Source organism: Silene latifolia, chromosome 2 (genome assembly GCF_048544455.1).
Source record: "Silene latifolia isolate original U9 population chromosome 2, ASM4854445v1, whole genome shotgun sequence".
NCBI lineage: Eukaryota > Viridiplantae > Streptophyta > Magnoliopsida > Caryophyllales > Caryophyllaceae > Silene > Silene latifolia.
Genome location: NC_133527.1, coordinates 97307607 through 97328334, shown reverse-complemented (window position 1 = coordinate 97328334; position 20728 = coordinate 97307607). Strand labels below are relative to the sequence as shown.

At 39.1% G+C, this 20728-nt stretch overlaps 1 protein-coding gene across 1 annotated transcript; it reads left to right on the top strand.

Annotated features, from left to right (window-relative positions):
• Positions 1-3013: 3013 nt before the first annotated feature.
• LOC141641120 (uncharacterized) lies at positions 3014-3805 on the top strand. Its single transcript, XM_074449796.1, has one exon. It carries the CDS (start codon positions 3014-3016, stop codon positions 3803-3805), a length of 792 nt encoding a protein of 263 aa, XP_074305897.1.
• Positions 3806-20728: the final 16923 nt, after the last annotated feature.

The following is a 20728-nucleotide window of genomic DNA, read 5'->3' as shown; positions in this document are numbered from 1 at the left end:
GAAAGGACAATATATCTAGAGACAGGCAAAAGTTCCTAGTACAGTCAATAGTCACTCTGTAACTCGAGTCTATACCACGAGGTAAGGTAAACATCCTAGTCCTAAACCTGCGCAGACCTAGCGACATGCGGAAAATACCGCATCCAAGACCCATGATCACACACATGAGTACCCCTAAGGAGTCCACCAAAGGGTTGGCTAGTACTTAAGCTGACCACATACTTCTACGAGTACGTTAGGAGGTCATGCCCTAACTTGGATATAAACCCACCAAGCTAAGACACAAAGGCTATTAAGCCGCAAACATACACTCGTCAAACACTATAATGGCCTATCTATGATAAGGGCCGAAATACTCACCTAGGACCTAGTCCCAACTTGAATACTTTAGCCGACACCACACCAGACAAGTAGGACACCCAATTAACCAAAAAAAAAGGGGCAAAGAGTCCAAACTTGCACACACAAATGATCATACACACCCTAGCATATGAAAGGCTTCGCAAGAGCATATTTAGCTGACAATCCAACAATATCTCCAATATCAATAATAATCCAAATTCCAGCTAACCACTAGTACCATAATCCATGAGAACAAGCTAAAATGGCAAAGAGGCAACAAGACTCAAGCATAAGGCATCCAAAGCATCCAACAACCAACATGTGAAATGATAATTACAAATATCAAGGAATCAACATAAAACATCCAATGACAACCAATATCACCTCAAAGACAAACCCTCGACCCAAGTCCCGCGATGGGTCATTGGTCAAATCGAGGCTGACCGGTTTAAACCTAGTTTGACCAAACTCATTTGGTCAAACTGGCCCAGCTCAGAGTCTTGGCCCATTTTGGCCCAATTCATACAATTCATCATAATATCATTCTCATGCTAAATTCCAATTCTTGTCATGTGACTACTATTGACATAATTATAAACATCCAACTTATAAAATGATTATCTCAACAATATTCTATCATAATGAAATTGCCCATTTTGGTCTAACTCAACCAATTATCATAATATCATTCTCATGCTAAATTCCAATTCCTAACATGTGAATGCTATCAAACTAAAGACTTTATTTTAATTTACAAAATAGCTAATTCAACATAATTTTAGCATAATAAAACTAATCCCATGTTCAAAGTACTACCATGCTTAAATACATACTCCAAAGAACTCAAAACATTAAGCATTAAACCCCAAAACCCGACCCCAAAATCACAGACCAACCCCGGACCGCCGTGGGCACATCACAGGCAATTTCGGGCCCTGTGAACGATTACATCACGTTTGTTTTGTTTTTTTTTTTTTTTTTTTTTTTTTTTTTTAAAAAAAAACCATTCTAACAATGCTACAACACTTATCAAGCATCATTCAACAATACTTAATCCATCTCAAGCCTTAAACATATGAAAATCAACATGAATACCAAACATTAACATCAACCATAAACATGATAAACCACAATAACAACAAACAACAACTAACAAACAACTAAAGCTACTAACAACTACTTATGTGACATTAATTCGTCGAGTAACTCGGAATAGTTACCTTAAGCTAGCAAAGAGACAAGTAATAACTTGAGAAAGCTTCTAAAACCCAAAATTACTCTTCATCTTCAACAACATATGATTCACCTAACTCATCTTCAAATTCTTCACCTATAAGAACAACAAAAACACAATTATTAGAGAGAGAAATGAGAGCACGTTGCCAAAAATAGACACCTTGCATCAATTTTAGTACCCTAGATTTTCAATAATGACGGCGATTAAACCTTCATCGTCTTCAATCATTAAAAATCATAAAAATTGCAACAAAAAACGCATTAATTCTATTGATTTCTCTATATCAGGATCTTCCTCTGTAGTCAAGCTTGCGTCAAATCCGGTTGAAATTGAGCCGTTGGACCTTGATGACCTTATTGCTGACGATGAATTGCTGGATGAAGAAGCAGAGGCTTGGGTCACTCAGGGACGGAACAAAGGGAAAACAAAGCTGTCGACTATCCATGAAGAACCTGAAGGTATGTTACAATTCACTGAGGCAGAGGTGCAAAAGGAGCTTGCTTTTTGGAACAATTCTGTTATATGTTTCATTCTTGGTGGTAACCCTCCTTTGGAGGTTGTTGAAGAATTTATTGTTGGATTATGGGATGAGTATGGTATTAACAGGATTTCATTCATGCCTTCTGGTGTTTTCCTTGTTCGGTTTAAGCGATCAAAGGATAAGGAGGCTGTACTAAACCATGGTCACTTCCTTTTTGAGAACAAGCCTCTGATTGTTCGTCCTTGGAATGCTCAGGACCCTCTCACTAAATCTGATGTCTCTGTGGTTCCTGTATGGGTTAGATTGTTAAACCCACCCTTAAAATTTTGGGGACCAGGGATACCTAAAATTTCTGGTTTAATGGGAGATTATGTTAGATGTGATGAACAAACAGAGGCTAGAACGAGACTGGGGTATGCTAGGGTTCTGATTGATGTACCCTTCAATCAGCATCCTCCTAAAACTGTGAAATTTCTAGATGAAACAGGGACTCTGGTTACCATAAATGTTGAGTTTGAATGGCTTCCAATTTTATGTAAGACTTGTGGTGGGATAGGACATGTTGATAATGCTTGTAAGAAAACCAAACGTGCCCCTAAGCCTAGGCAGAAGGTAGTGCAAAGGTGGCAACCAAAGGTTCCAGTGGCTAAACCACAGTCACAGGTGCATGTACCTAAGCCTCCTTCTCCTAAGGTTACAGTGCCTAGGGTTTCTGCTAGTCCAAGGATACCAACTGTCTCTACTCCTAGGGTCCCAGGACTTCATTCTGGGAATGGTTCTTTGGCCACTCCTGCTAGAGCAATCATAAGACTCAGCAGGCAGGAATTATTGGATCAAGGTAGTCAGGTTGCTAAGTTTGGGCAGTACACTTTCATGGATGCTTTAAATAATGCTACCCCAAAAGTTGGCATTGGAACTGGTCTTATACCCCCTAATAGGGGGGGGTCACAATGATGGGCTTTTGGAATGTTAGGGGGTTGAACAGTCCAGCAAAACAGAAGCATATTAAGTGGTTCTTGCATCATCATCAAATTGGATTGTTTGGCCTCCTTGAGACGAAGGTTAAGCCTTCTTCTCTAAATAAAATTAGTTCTAATATTTGTACTGGATGGTGTGTATCTACTAATTCTTCTTATCATAAAGGTGGAAGGGTTTGGCTTTTATGGAAGCCTAATATGTTTGACTTACAGATCCTTGAATATAATGCTCAGTTCATACATGTCCTTGTGCATGAACTGGCTACTGGTTCTCATTTTTATCTTACTATGGTGTACGCTTTTAATGGTGTATCTGAAAGGAAGTCTTTATGGAGTAGGCTTCAGGACATGAGTGGCCACATTCATAGCCCTTGGCTCATCTGTGGGGATTTCAATACTGTGTTGGCTCCTAGTGAAAGGTTAGGTGGGAGTACTACTGAAGAGGAAATGGAGGACTTTCAAAATTGTCTTGATGAGTGTCATATGGTTGATATGCCTGCTACTGGTTCATTCTTTACTTGGAATAACAAACAGGAGGCTGCTACAAGGGTTTTTAGTAGGCTTGACAGAGTTCTGGTTAACCATGAGTGGAGTACTCAGAAGAATGAGTTCTATGCTCACTTTCATTCTGAAGGGTGTTTTGACCATACTCCTTGCATCATTCAGAGATTGAGTGACATGGGACAAAGGAAAGGAAGTTTTAAGTACTTTAATATGTGGAGCACTACTGAGCATTTCATACCTTGTTACTCAGGTTTGGGGGCATAAGGTTACTGGTACTCCCATGTTTAAGTTTGTGAGGAAGCTTAAACTCCTTAAACATCCTCTTAAACAATTGAATAGGGAGTTATTTGCTGATGTAGAGAATAATGCTGTGAGAGCTTGGCAGCATTTGGAATCTATTCAGGCTAAAATCAAGTCGGATCCTACTAACTCAGATTTGATTGGACTTGAAATTAATGCTGCTAAAGAATATCAGGAACTTCAGAAAGCTTGTGACAGTTTCCTACTTCAAAAATCCAAAGCCACTTGGATTCATGAAGGGGATAGTAATTCTAAAGTCTTTCACAGCTACATGAATAGTAGACAGGCTAGAAATAAGGTGCTGAGGATTGCTTCTGTCCAGGGGCACTGGATCACTGAACCTGGACAAATTCAGTCTGCTTTCTTATCATTCTATCAGCAGCTCTTGGGGGAGACTCAGTCTAGGACAGCTGTTAATATAGCTATTGTTAAAAGAGGGCCTGTTTGTAACCAGGATCATTGGGACTGGTTGAATAAGCCTGTCACAAATGATGAGATTAAGGAGGCTTTGTTCCATATCCCTAACCATAAAGCTCCGGGGCCTGATGGTTACTCTAGTGCATTTTTTAAAGATGCTTGGAGTGTAGTGGGGAAGGATCTTTGTGAGGTGGTTAAGGATTTTTTCATTCATGGCAAATTGCTTAAGCAATTGAATCATACCTTGGTCACCCTTGTTCCAAAAGTAGACTTACCTCAGGATGTGTCTCAATTTAGGCCTATTTCTTGCTGTAATGTTGTTTACAAGCTTATCTCCAAATTGCTTTGCTTTAGGTTGTCTAGAGTGCTTCCTGAAATTATCAGTCCAACTCAGGGAGGCTTTATTAAAGGCCGCAACATTATTGAAAACATTTTGGTCTGTCAGGAAGTTGTCAGACTTTATAACAGAGCTTCTGTGTCACCTAGGTGTTTGCTCAAGGTTGATCTAAAGAAAGCGTATGACTCAGTTAACTGGGAGTTCTTGCATCAGATGTTGGATGCTCTGAACTTTCCTGAACATTTCAAGATCCTGCTTACAGAATGTGTTACCACTACATCATATTCTTTGGTGCTTAATGGAGAGATTTTTGGATATTTCCATGGGAAGAAAGGGCTCAGGCAAGGGGACCCTTTATCCCCTCTACTTTTCATTATTGCCATGGAGTATCTGTCTAGGGTTCTCAATTTTACTACTGAGGTGCTGGATTTCAGGTATCACTCTTTGTGTGGGAAGTTGAAGCTTCATCATTTGATGTTTGCAGATGATCTCCTATTGTTCTCTCGAGGAGATACTCAATCCATTATGCTTTTATTACGCTCTTTTGCTTCTTTCTCTGCTGCATCTGGTTTGGAGATGAATAAAAGCAAGACTAATATCTACTTTAATGGTGTCTCTAAGAGAATAAAGGATCAAATTTTTGCAAAGTCTGGGTGTGTTGAGGGTAAGCTCCCCTTCAAATATCTTGGTGTACCTATTACTGCTGGTAAGTTGGGGAAGAAGGAAAGTCAGGTACTTGTGGAAAAAATTGTTGAGAGGATCAGACAGTTTGGGTCCAGGCATATCTCTTATGCAGGAAGATTAACACTAGTCCAGTCTGTGCTTTCTTCACTGTATACGTATTGGGCCAACATATTCATTATTCCTAAAGGGGTCCTTCACAAAATTAATAGTATTTGTCGCAACTACTTATGGGATGGGACAAGTATCTATGGTAGGGTGCCTCTGGTGGGGTGGGAGCATGTATGTACCCCTAAAACTGAGGGAGGCTTGGGTATTAGAGATAGTTTCCAATGGAATGTTGCTTCCATTGGTAAACTGGTGTGGTGGGTGTATAGCAAGCCTGACAGTCTCTGGGTGAAGTGGGTACACCAGTTCTTCTTAAAAGGATGTCCCTGGCCTGCATATGTTCCTAAGTCCCATTTGAGTGGCAATTGGAAGGCAATATGTAGGACTAGGGATGCTCTGGCTACTGGTTACATGAATGGTACTTGGCTTGCTGATGTCAAGGGTTATAATGTGCAGTCTGGATACCAATGGCTTCGTCACAAAGAACCAAAAGTTGGCTGGGCTAAGCTTGGTGTAATTGGGCTATACCTAAGCATTGCTTCCTGAACTGGCTTATTATGAAGAATGCTTTAAATACTAAAGTTCGTCTGCATAAGATTGGTATATGCTCTGATGAGTGTTGCTGTATTTGTGGTACTGATAAGGAGACTATTACCCATCTCTTCCAGCATTGCAGGTATGTCCTGGATGTTTTGAGGCCCCTGTGCAGCTGGTTGCAGATTTCTATACCTGTTGGGAATGGCATCATCTGGTTGGGAAGGAGGAAGTGGCCTGCTATTAAGAAGATGGTTTGTCTAGCTGTGTTGATGGGCGGGTACTATGCTGTTTGGCAGCAAAGAAATGCTGCTAGGATAGAAGGTGTTGTTCTGCGTCCTGAAGTCTTTGCTGTGCATTGTAAAGCTTTGATGAAAATCAAACTATTAGGACAATTGAGTAGAGTTAAGAAGAGTAGTGATAGGCAATGGCTTGAACAAATCTTGATGTAAGCTAGTATAACTTATGATGTATCTTGTAACATTGGTTTGAGCTTAATGAGATTACTTACATTTCACCAAAAAAAAAAAAAAAACACAATTATTAAGCTTAAATTCGAAACCCTAAAAAAAAGTGTCTTAAACAAAAATTGGGGGAAATGAAAATAAAGCTTACTAGTAGATGAGGATTGAATAGAGGATTCCAAATATATAATTTTTATGAGATTTGATGGAGAAATGAAGGATTTATGGTGGATTTAGGGATTGTAAGGAGGATTTTTAGTGGGTTTTTGGTGTTTGAGAGAAGGAGGAGATAGATTGAGTTATGGAGGAAATGAAAATTGGAAGAGGGGACAAATGGAGGGTAGGTGGCCAGCCAAAGGCATGGGGAGATGGGTCATTTGTTTACGTTTTGGTTCGTTTCGACGAAAATTAGAAATATTCGTCGAACGCGATTTCCGAGAAAATTAAAGTTCTTAAACACGATTTTAATAAAAGATTAAGTACTCATATGCCCAATATCCAAACTCGTTTACCCAACGACCGTAAGAAATGGGAAAATCCCAATTTTACGACTTTTATCCGAAATCTATTTTATCAAAGGAAAAGGTTTAAATATAGTTTAAATCACTTTTAAACATTTCTAAACTATCAAAAATGATTACATTTCTTCAAAATAAAATAAGGTTATATTTTATTAAATAAATTTTATTTCAAATAAATTAATATTAAATTAAAATAGATTAAAATATTACTCTTAAAATATAATAAAGGTCTTCAAATTTACGGGGTGTTACAATCATCCCTCCTTTTAAGAAGTTTCGTCCCCGAAACTTAGAAGAAGGAACATTGTATATATGTAGGTCTATCTCTTTAAAATCAAGTAAACAAAATCATCAAAATATGAACGTATGAAATATAAGTGTCTTTTCAATGGAACGAAATATCCTCGTCGGCCGTCCAAGAACATCAACATTCCAAATCAAAGACATAAAAATATATATTTTTACACCAACAAATGAGAAAACCAATTATAGGACGTCTCCAATAACGAGCTTTACCACTCATTGACGTTAAAACCAGTGGAAAACATTAAAACATTTCCAAAAATCTTTAGTTCGAAACTCTATAAAAAGGATAATAACTCCACTAGCTATGACCAAACTCTAACTACGACTTTTAAACAACTAAGCAAGGACTACTAACGCGGAGGTTATTTAAGAGAAGGAGAGGAAGACTCGAAAGGATAGCTAAAACTCACAAGAATTAGATAAAGGAAAGATGATTACCTCACGAGAAAAGTTCGGGATATTTAGCTAACATAGAGGATTCAGGCTCCCAAGTTTATTCTTCGACATTTCCACAACGCCAAAGTATACGAACTAGGGGCACCACTTTGTTTCTAAGTTGCTTGTTTGCCCTTTCGAGGATTCGGATCGGCCTTTCTTCCAAAGCCAAGTTGGGTTCCAAATCTGGGATTTCTTCTTGAATAACATGGCTCGGATCACTAATGTACTTCCTCAACTGAGATACATGGAAGACATTATGAACCTTGCTCAAATTCGGGGGCAACTCCAAACGGTAAGCAACGGGGCCAATCTTCTCAAGCACACGGAAAGGTCCAATGTATTTGGGACTTAGCTTTCCTTTCACACCAAACCGTTTCACCCCTTTCATAGGTGATACCTTAAGGAACACTCGATCATCAACCTCAAAGGTAAGTGGTCGACGACGGACATCGGCATAAAATTTCTGTCGGTCTTGAGCGGTTTTCATACGCTCTCGAATGATCTGAACCTGATTGATGGTCTCAGTCACCAAATCGGGTCCCAACACATGAGCATCTTGGACTTGATCCCAACAAACAGGATTACGGCACTTCCTACCGTACAAAGCTTCATACGGTGACATCTTGATAGAAGTATGATAGCTATTGTTGTAGGAGAATTCAACAACAGCTAAGCACTTCTCCCAAGAAGTGTGGAAGTCTAAAGCACAAGCACGAAGGAGGTCCTCTAAAGTCTGGATAGTCCTCTCAGTCTGTCCATCTGTAGCGGCATGAAAAGCGGTACTCATCAGTAGCTTACTACCCATGGCTTCTTGCAAAGCAGTCCAGAAACGGGAACAGAATCTCGGGTCACGATCTGAAACTATATCCTTAGGCACTCCATGGTAGCGTACTATATCCTTTACGTAGGCACCAGATAGGACATCTAAGTTCCATGTTTCCTTGATAGGTATAAATCTAGCACACTTGGTCAATCGATCTACAACTACCCAAACAGCATCTTTTCCGCTAGCAGTCTTACGTAAAGCCATCACAAAGTCCACGGAAATGGACTCCCACTTCCAAAGGGGAACATCCAAAGGTTGTAGCAATCCTCCGGGTTTCTGATGCTCAATCTTCACTTTCTGACAGGTAAGACACTTGCTAACATACTCTAGGACATCAATCTTCATCCTAGGCCACCAGAACTGTAATCTCAAGTCTTTATACATCTTGTCACCACCAGGATGAATAGAGTAAAGAGAAAGGTGAGCTTCATCAAGGATCTTCTTCCTCAACTCGGCTACTCTCGGAACATATATCCTACCTTGGTAACGAAGGTATCCATCACTATCCACCACACAATCCTTAGCTTGCCCAAGTTGGATTTTTGCTTGAATGGACCTGAAAGTAGCATCCTCAGGTAGGCAAGTACGGATATCACGGTAAAAGTCGGGTTCTGCACTCAAGGCACTAAGATAGTCAAAGCCTTTCCCAACAAGGCTTATCCCTAACTTTTGAAATTCCATGGTAAGTTCATCAGGTAACACACGGATAGTGCTCAAAGAGTGACTAGTCTTCGTACTCAAAGCATCGGCCGCCACATTTGCTTTCCCTTCATGATAAATCAACTCGGCATCATAATCATTCACCAACTCTAGCCATCTTCTTTGCCTCATATTCAATTCTTTCTGGGTAAAGATACACCTCAAACTCTTATGATCGGTATAAATGCGGCAATGAACTCCAATAAGGTAATGCCTCCATGTCTTCAAGGCATGTACCACGGCGGCTAATTCAAGATCATAAGTCGGATAGTTCACCTCGTGAACCCTCAGTTGTCGAGAAGCATAAGAAATAACCCTTCGGTTTTGCATCAAGACACAACCTAGGCCATGCTTTGAAGCATCACAATAAACATCGTAGTCCACACCATCCTCGGGTAAGGTCAACACCGGAGCGGTAGTCAACCTAGTCTTTAACTCCAAGAAGGCATTGTCACACTCATCGGTCCACACAAACTTAGACTCCTTCTTCAACAATTGAGTCATCGGTCTAGCTAACTTAGAGAAATCTTTCACGAACCGACGGTAATAACCCGCCAAACCGAGAAAGCTTCGAATCTCAGTCACATTTTTCGGACTCTTCTAATCAACAACGGCCTCAATCTTAGAAGGATCTACCATAACACCATCTTTGGATATTACATGTCCAAGAAAAGTTACTTGATGCAACCAAAATTCACATTTCGAGAACTTAGCATACCACTTTTGACGATGTAGAATATCTAAGATGATACGGAGGTGTTTGGCATGTTCTTCATCATTCTTTGAGAAAATCAAGATATCATCAATGAACACAAGTGGCACACTTATCGAGGTACTCACTAAAGGTACGATTCATTTGATCCATGAAGATAGTAGGAGCATTAGTCAATCCGAAAGGCATAACTTTAAATTCGAAATGACCATATCTCGTGCTGAAAGCAGTTCAACTCCTTCAATTCGGAAGGTGCCATACGAAAATGAGCTTTAGCAATAGGACCGGTTCCGAGAACTAGGTCAATAGAAAATTCAACATCTCTTTCAGGAGGAATCTCGGGCAATTCATCGGGAAATACATCCGGAAATTCACAAACAATGGGAACATTCTTCAAGGGTGGAAGAGAAGGAGAATTAGAAGTAGTCACTACACATAGGAATGCTTGATGACCCTTCTTCAAAGCATTCACCATCTTCATAGCTGAGATGAACTTCACACCTGTTTGCTTTCTAACCCCTTGATAAAATACGCGAGTACCCAAAGGGCTTTTAAGAACAATCTTTTGATCTCGACATTTAAATCGAGCATGATAGGTAGATAACCAATCCATGCCCAAAATAACATCAAACTCCTCAAGTGGAAATCAAAGGAGATTAGCCGGGAAAATAGATCCCGCTATCGATATAGGGACATCCGAATAAAAATAAGAACAAGAGAAGATGTCGCCGGAGGGTAAAGATATTGATGTACTATCTCCAAGTGAAGGTTCAAGAGGTAACTTGTTGGAGAATTTTGATCGATATAAATGACAAAGAAGCGCCGGTATCAAATAAAACCAAACAAGGGACATCAAATATTAAGAACAAACCAGTGACTATGTCTGGGTGTGCCTCAGCCTCAGCACGGCTCATCACAAAGATGCGACCTCTCGGCCTCTCAGGGACAGCAGGAGTAGTAGTAGTCTTCTTCTCAGGACACTCATTAGCCTTGTGTCCAGGCTTGTTGCAGGAGAAACACACAATTTTCTTATCAAAGCAATGAATTCCGGGATGCAAAGGCTTCTTACAATGATAGCACATACGACCCTTAGGATTTTTGTCATTGCTAGGAGATAGAACACGAGCACATTGATTTGCTTGTCCACTCAGAACAAACCTCTTTTTGTTAGGATAAGAGGGGGAAGAAGTAGGCACAAAGGGTCTAGAAGGAGCAACATAAGGCCTAGAAGTGGAGTAGAGTGGCCTCTTGCCAAGGGAAGTACGAGAAGCACGATCCTCTTCATCAATAGCCCAAATAGAGCTCTCGGCCCATAATGCATCATGATAGATTGAGACAAAGGAAGGAGAATCCCTACGGATCAAGCTCTTAAGCTTTGGAGTAAGCTTGTCAAGGTAAAAGAAAGCCTTTTCTTCTTCATTTTTGACAAGTCTAGAAGCATAATGAGCAAGTTCATTGAACGTGTCGGTAAAGGCTTGGACAGAAAGACTTCCTTGCTTCAAATTCATAAATTCGTTGAGCCTTTGTTGTTTCAGCTCTTTTGGATAGAACCTAGCCTCAACTAGATCCTTAAAGCGATCCCAACCAAAGCCAGGCTCAAGAGTGGAAGTAGGACTAGTCATGGACCACCATCTATCTGCTTCTTTCACAAGAAAATGAGAAGCCAATTTCACTTTGTCTTCTTCACAAACATCATACAAGGTAAAGCTTTTCTCCAATTCACGAAACCATTCGGTGAGTGCTACCGGGTCTACTTCACCACCATAAGTTTGAGTCTTGTTTCGAGTCAATTGACTTGCCACCCAAGTGTAAGAACCGGGTCTATCGAAAGGCGAGGAGGGGGAGGAAGAGGAGGTTGGTTTTGTTGGTTTTGTTGTATGTTTTGCTGGTTCTGGAGAATCTGAGTAAGAGCTTGCAAGATCGCATTATCAACGTTTCTTGTAGGAGCCATCTTGCAAAAGAGAACATTGGTTAGCACCTAACAAATAGCAATCACAAAGAGACTACAACATAAGGTCCTAAGTCTACCCATCCTACCCATCTCTCAAGTTTGTTATTTTAAGGTCAAGTTATTTATATTGGGGGTGCACAAACGTGCGTCGCGAGCAAATATGCTCTAATATCAACTGTGACACCCTCATTTATTGCGGAAAAGTAAACACATAATTCTAGATAAAAACTGCATGGATATGTTTGTAATAGGTTCATTTGGGTAAAAACCTGTAATTTTTAAAACCTGAACTGTTATAAAAATATCCAAATGGGAAGGTGTCAAACATGCAAGGTCTAAATAAATCTCATAAATAAAACATCGCTAAAGTCGCGAAACAAAGTTATACAACCCAAATATGAAAAAGGGAGACATATGTCCCTAAAAAAAGTATATGACATAAAAAGTGTTTAAGGGTCACAATAAAATAAAGCCAATCTAGGTCCCAAGGTTACTTTGCTCGCTAGCTCGTCCATGTACCCCATATATGCATCACCTACCTGTCAATCGCATTTTATACGAATACGAAAGCCACAGTCAGTGGGGAGTAACTCCGAGTTCTCCCAGCCACGAAATGTCATGATTAATATAACATGTAAACATAAGAATATGAATATGAATAACACACAGCCTTAGCATATAGATGCTAGACAATCATGCTTATCATGTGAACAACAATATAACAACACATAGTCCTAGCATGTGAATACTAGACCGACTCATACTACACTATCATGTGAATCACATAACATCCAGGAATCCAAACTCTATCAACCATAGCCAGCTTGCATCTCACCTTCTATAATTCATAGAATCATCAAACAAGAGAGGACAATATATCTAGAGACAGGCATAAGTTCCTAGTACAGTCAATAGTCACTCTGTAACTCGAGTCTATACCACGAGGTAAGGTAAACACCCTAGTCCTAAACCTGCGCAGACCTAGCGACATGCGGAAAATACCGCATCCAAGACCCATGATCACACACATGAGTACCCCTAAGGAGTCCACCAAAGGGTTGGCTAGTACTTAAGCTGACCACATACTTCTACGAGTACGTCAGGAGGTCAAGCCCTAACTTGGATATAAACCCACCAAGCTAAGACACAAAGGCTATTAAGCCGCAAACATACACTCGTCAAAGACTATAATGGCCTATCTATGATGAGGGCCGAAATACTCACCTAGGACCTAGTCCCAGCTTGAATACTTTAGCCCACACCACACCAGACAAGTAGGACACCCAATTAACCAAAAAAAAAGGGGCAAAGAGTCCAAACTTGCACACACAAATGATCATACACATCCTAGCATATGAAAGGCTTCGCAAGAGCATATTTAGCCAACAATCCAACAATATCTCCAATATCAATAATAATCCAAATTCCAGCCAACCACTAGTACCATAATCCATGAGAACAAGCTAAAATGGCAAAGAGGCAACAAGACTCAAGCATAAGGCATCCAAAGCATCCAACAACCAACATGTGAAATGATAATTACAAATATCAAGGAATCAACATAAAACATCCAATGACAACCAATATCACCTCAAAGACAAACCCTCGACGCAAGTCCCGCGACGGGTCATTGGTCAAATCTAGGCTGACCGGTTTAAACCTAGTTTGACCAAACTCATTTGGTCAAACTGGCCCAGCTCAGAGTCTTGGCCCATTTTGGCCCAATTCATCATAATATCATTCTCATGCTAAATTCCAATTCTTGTCATGTGACTACTATTGACATAATTATAAACATCCAACTTATAAAATTATTATCTCAACAATATTCTATCATAATGAAATTGCCCATTTTGGTCTAACTCAACCAATTATCATAATATCATTCTCATGCTAAATTCCAATTCCTAACATGTGAATGCTATCAAACTAAAGACTTTATTTTAATTTACAAAATGGCTAATTCAACATAATTTTAGCATAATAAAACTAATCCCATGCTCAAAGTACTACCATGCTTAAATACATACTCCAAAGAACTCAAAACATTAAGCATTAAACCCCAAAACCCGACCCCAAAGTCACGGACCAACCCCGGGCCTGTCACGGGCTGTTTCGGGCCTGTGAACAGTACCTGTCACGTTTTTTTTTTTTTTTTAAACAACCCATTCTAACAATGCTACAACACTTATCAAGCATCATTCAACAATACTTAATCCATATCAAGCCTTAAACATATAAAAATCAACATGAATACCAAACATTAACATCAACCATAAACATGATAAACCACAATAACAACAAACAACAACTAACAAACAACTAAAGCTACTAACAACTACTTATGTGACATTAATTCGTCGAGTAACTCGGAATAGTTCCTTAAGCTAGCAAAGAGACAAGTAATAACTTGAGAAAGCTTCTAAAATCCAAAATTACTCTTCATCTTCAACAACATATGAGTCACCTAACTCATCTTAAAATTCTTCACCTATAAGAACAACAAAAACACAATTATTAAGCTTAAATTCGAAACCCTAAAAAAAAGTGTCTTAAACAAAAATTGGGGGAAATGAAAATAAAGCTTACTAGTAGATGAGGATTGAATAGAGGATTCCAAATATATAATTTTTATGAGATTTGGTGGAGAAATGAAGGATTTATGGTGGATTTAGGGATTGTAAGGAGGATTTTTAGTGGGTTTTTGGTGTTTGAGAGAAGGAGGAGATAGATTGAGTTATGGAGGAAATGAAAATTGGAAGAGGGGACAAATGGAGGGTAGGTGGCCAGCCAAAGGCATGGGGAGATGGGTCATTTGTTTACGTTTTGGTTCGTTTCGATGGAAATTAGAAATATTCGTCGAACGCGATTTCCGAGAAAATGAAAGTTCTTAAACACGATTTTACTAAAAGATTAAGTACTCATATGCCTAATATCCAAACTCGTTTACCCAACGACCATGGGAAAATCCCAATTTTACGACTTTTATCCGAAATCTATTTTATCAAAGGAAAAGGTTTAAATATAGTTTAAATCACTTTTAAACATTTCTAAACTATCAAAAATGATTACATTTCTTCAAAATAAAATAAGGTTATATTTTATCAAATAAATTTTATTTCAAATAAATTAATATTAAATTAAAATAGATTAAAATATTACTCTTAAAATATAATAAAGGTCTTCAAATTTACGGGGTGTTACAGGTGATGGGTAAAAACCACAAGGATTCATAGGCTCGCATTTCATCAAACATAACATGTGCATAAGTTGAAATCACAACAAGCAAGCAAATTAATTATGAAAACATATTATATTAAGCATGGATCAATCCCCATGTTGGTTTCCTCTAATTCCCCATTAACCCTAGTTAAGGAAATTACTCACTCATTATCAAGTTTAACATGCTAACAAGGTTGTCAATCATACTAGAAAGGCAAAACATGATGAATAAATGAAAATGATTAACAATAATTAAACAAGGTTAAGAGAGAATTATACCTATGAAGATGATACCAACTAATAAAGCAAAGAATAAGAGAAGTACTTGATGATTGATGGAAGGTTGTCAATCCTCCAAATAAACCCAAATAATCTTCTAATTACCCAAAATAAATGAAGAACAATTGAGAAATTAAGGAAAGATAAAGTATTGAGATTTGTATTAAAACTACATTAAAAGTTGATTACAAGATTAAGGAATGACTAGAACTTGATTAAGAAGGTATTAAGAGAGCATGCTAATCTAAGTAGTACAATGGGGTATTTATACTAAAGATTAGGTATAAGGATTAGGGTTACGAAGGGCTTAAATTACTATTAAGTCCTTAGGAAAAGTTGAGGAAATGCTCATCTCGAAGGAAATGAGCATATCCGTTTTGCTAGTCTTGCCATGATCCGCGCATGTTGGGGAGTGGCACGGGCTCTCTGGGCTGTGATCCGAGTGGGTTATCTGGGAGACGCTCGGATCCTATGGCTGCAAGACGAGCATCTTGGCTGCGGGACGCTCGAATTATGGTGAAGGAAGACGCCCGGAATGGGTGTGATCCGCTCGGATCCCACGGCAGACTGCTTCTCTTCTTTTCTTCCTTCATAATCCGCGAGGATCATTTCGGTGATACAAGGATCCTTTCGTTATTACCCATTTTACTTTATTATCTACATAGGCCTTCTTGTGATGTCTTCTCTTTGATGCATGGTCATTAGATGCGATCAATTTAGCTCCATTTTGCCATGTAAATGCAAGGTTAGCACTCCTTTCCTACCAAGGGAACAAAACCTCAAAGAATACGCAAAATGGGAAACTAAAGATAGTAAATGACCCAAGTATGCACTATAAAGCATAGGAACGAGGTTAGTTCGCGGACTAAATGTGCTCAAATATGTGCCACATCAAATATCCCCAAACCGAACCTTTGCTCGTCCCAAGTAAAGAGGTGACAAAAATTAGGACCCTTATTTAAACTAACCTACTAATATAGCCGATGTGCGACAATTAGCGGGTCTCAGTCCGCCCTTCAACTCACAACAAGACAACCATGAGGTAGGACGCCTTCTTGCAAGGCAAGGTGAGGCTTGCAAAAATGGCGACACATCCAAGCATTAAAACACACAAAACAAGTAGTGGATGCATCTACAAAAATGAATATCCACATTCCTCATCTGAGTGGCGGAAATTATCTACAAGGGAAGCAATCTAAGGGTACACACTCCTTCATAGATATGGTTTCTTCAAACTACTAAGCCTAGAAGGATACTAATAAATCACCTCCAAGTTGTGTCAAGCTAGGGTACCTTTGTCCTCAATCGTTAAATGCTTTCGTCAAGGGTAGAGTCCCTATAGTGTTAGCAACACTGGAGGATCGCGGAATTCCCCTTCTTGCCTAGGCAAGAAGAAGGGTCGTCCCTTCTCTACCATGCACAAAAGTGGCTTCGATGGATAAAGGGATAATTTGTATTTGAGTTTCATATTGGAGTTTGCTTTTGTTGTTTTTTTCCCCCCAATTTTTTGTGGCATTTGACATTGAGATCGTTTCTTTGCCATTTCTTTTAATGTTTGGCATTTCAACACTTGGCAATTTCAACTTTTTCTTGCATTTTCTTTTGAACATTTTCAAAATCACCCCATTTGTAGTGAGGGTGCTTATATTTGAAGCATAGGAGTTTTCATTTTTGTTACTCCTCTTTTCTTTTGATGCAATTGCAAACTTTTTGACTTTCATTTCAATTCTTGAACTCATATTTTGAACAATTTTTTTGCCTATTCCCTTTTTGATGTAAAAATGTGGTAGAATATGGAAGATGGTTGCATGGCTTCAAGGGTCACCTTGGAATAAACGGTAGCCAAGGAGTTATCACACCACAAGGTACGCTTGACTAGGCCTTAATCCATGGGTCAAAGGATAATAGCATGACACATCCTAGGGTGTTTTACAAGTATTGTAATGAGCAAAGTCTTAAGAAGAAAAAGTATCTACAAGGGCCTTATATACACTTGTCAAACTTCCCAAATAGATGTTTTCACAAAATTTTTCCTAAATGCAACTATATGCCGTGATGCAACTAGCATTTATACAACCTAATGCATATGCTTCTACCAACTAGTATGTCAAATAATCTAAATGCAATCCTATAATCACATTGTTTATACCGCATCAATCAAAATAAAGCCTCATAGTCATTAACATAAAGAGGAAAAAGTAGATTAGAAAAATCATACCATGCGGTCTTTAATATCCTCATGTCTCGGATGTGACGTAGTCGATCAATGTGAAAAGGGATAGACAAACATAATATATACAAACACAATATATATACAAGACTACACTATAAAGGAAATGAACATGTTTTTGGGTTTTTCAATTTTTCAAATTCTTATGGTTTTTATGATTTATGGAATAAAAAGACATGTTTTTGTATTTTCCAAAATTTTTCAATTTTTATCATTTTTGTTTTAAAAGTCATGTTAGAATTTCCCATCCTCAGACTAGTATAGGCATTGTCTTTAATGGTCAATACGATAGGAAATTATGCAAGCTATATGAAAATGCATGATTTCTACGCTAAATGCAAACTATATGACATATAAACAAGTGAATGCATTCTAAACTATACTATATGATGCATGAATTTGTTTGGTTGGAGAGCATAATTTGAATTAACTCCCAATGCTTATGCTTGAACTTCCCCAAACCAAATGAGACACTATTGCTAATGTCAAAAATGGGAAAGTTCATGCACAAGAATGCTATGCAAGAAACTAAATTTGTCATTTTAAATTTTACATGTGGGAACAATTAATTTAACATCACCCAAATGTTGCCTAGGTGGAATAATAGTCCTTTTTACGAGGACACCCATGAAAATGAAACAATCAATGAAAAAACAAGTTAACAAATCATGAAGTTCTTGTCATGAAAAAGAAATGAGGGCGAATAAGAGAAACTTCACTTTTGCCTTGATGGGTGCCTCGTGCCCGCTCCACCTAGCTCATGAAGTATTCCTCAAAAGTCGTCATCATCCCCTCCAAAGTCTCTATCCCAAGGTTCTCTTGATGCATCACTCTCATGAAAGTCCATGAACTCATCCTCCTCACTATTTAACTCCAGCGTGTCATCACCACTCGATTTTCACCCTCATCTTCTGCTTGACCATGCGCTCCACCATTGGCGTTTTCCGAATTCGGAAAGAGGATATTCATTTGGGCCCAAGAGGGAAGCATTCCCTCTTCACTAATGTGTCCTTGCCGAGCCAATCGGTGGAATTGTGGATACAAAGCATAGTAGTTGTCCACATTGGCCTCATATTGCCGTAGGTGCATGTCTTGAAGGATACCCGTGATAAAATTGTCCCTAGGGAGGATGAAGGGGTTTGGGTGATTGTAAGGTTGGTATTGGAAGGGGTATGGTGGGATCACAACTTTCTCATTTTCATTTCGTTGGGTTTCTTGTTGTGGAGGTGAAGTAGGAGGTTGGTTTTAGTTAGCCCGGTTTGCATTTGTCGGGATGAGGTAAGATGGGACTTGAGAGAGGGGGCCTCTTCTAGGTGAAATCTTTGTCAATCCTTCCATGGGAAGGTATATAGGGGTGCTCCCTTTGATGATCCATTTTATCCTTTTTTCAAAGCGCTCAAAGGCTATCCAATGATGCTGTTGTAGAAGTAACATTTCATCGATCCTTGTTTTTCGGGAACAGGGGTGTAGGCATTGTTGTGATTGAAGTTGGGGTTAAAGTGTAACACCCCCATTTATTCGGGAGCCTTTAGCTAGAAATTCCCAAGTAAATGAGAGTGTTACCATCTCAATTACCCGAGGTAGTGAATAACAAAGTACAACAAACCAAAGTACTTTAAATTAAAACTTTAGTGAATATATGTTTATTACAAATTAACCAACTAAAACTTAATGTAAAATATTACAACTCGCAGCGGAAATAAATAAAGTGATATATATTCTATGTGATCTAGACTTCAACTCTGGTCCAAGTCGAGCTCTCATTCCAATGCTCCCGAGTCAGCTAATCTTTAGTACCTGTCAAATCCGCTCCCCATAAAACAGTTCACCGCAGGTGTTCACGAATACACAGTCAACCGTGAGGTTGAGTAGGAATAAATACTAACACATACGATAAAAATCCAATTTCTTTTTTTTTTTACATTGCACAACCCCCTGACAACGTGCTCCATCCTTTTACTTAGCACAACTCTCTTAACAACGTGCTCCCTTTACATAATTCCAACCGAAGTTGAAGTATCCACCATCCCAACCGAAGTTGAGGTATCCACCATCCCAACCGAAGTTGAGGTATCCACCATCCCAACCGAAGTTGTGGTATCCATCATCCCAGTATAAAACTGAGGTATCCAACACAAATGCCATGATCAACAACAATAGTAATCATCTCAGAACAAGTCTGAGGTATCCAATAATTACGACATGAGATAACCAATAACCACAATATAAACCAATGACATATACTTCACATCTGATAATTCATCTAACAAACATTATCGAGTAAAAGTTGAGTAGGATTTATCCCCACCTGGCAAGCGATTCCTATTAAGCAGCTTAAGCAAAGCGCGACCAAGTAGTGTTCTTTAAAATCCCCAATATCTACCATATTAATATAATAACATATTATAATACTGACAAATATTGCATTATATTTATACTTAAGGAGACCAATTATCTTTTATTATAATAATACTAGTACGTACCAACTCTCACATGTACCACAACCATGTACCCACAATTACGTACCTACACTCACATTTAGCTATGAGTATACAACCACTAACAAACTCTTACTACAATTTAAAATATACATCCCTTGAAAATGCTAAATAGATGCCATCCAATACCCACACGAAGATCTCTATTACACGACTTTAGTCTATCCCATATCCAACTAGTCCATATAAAACACGCACAAGCTCCCAATACTGCCCACTCTACAACATCACCACGCAACCATACCTGCCACACTACACCTGCACACGGCCCGCATCAGGCCGCCTTCCACTCGACTAACCCCTTACCTTTACTCATACGTATGCCCAACAAGCTCCAACACGCATACTTACCCGACTCGACCCAAACACGCCAAGACCCGACTAACACCACACTTACACAGTCTGACTACCTACACCGTACACTATCTCATTACACCCTACGCCTCACCAAACACCACCACGCTCAGCATCATCACACAACCACCACCGCGCTACCACCCTCCACTACCGTCACATCACGAGGAATACACGGCCAGAACAAAGACCATTAACCGTCACCGCCAACAATAGTCAATCGACCCTAAACCACTATAACTACAAGACTCAACAACAACCCAACTCACTGCATCAACATTGTGTGCTAACTCGACCTACTCAAGACACA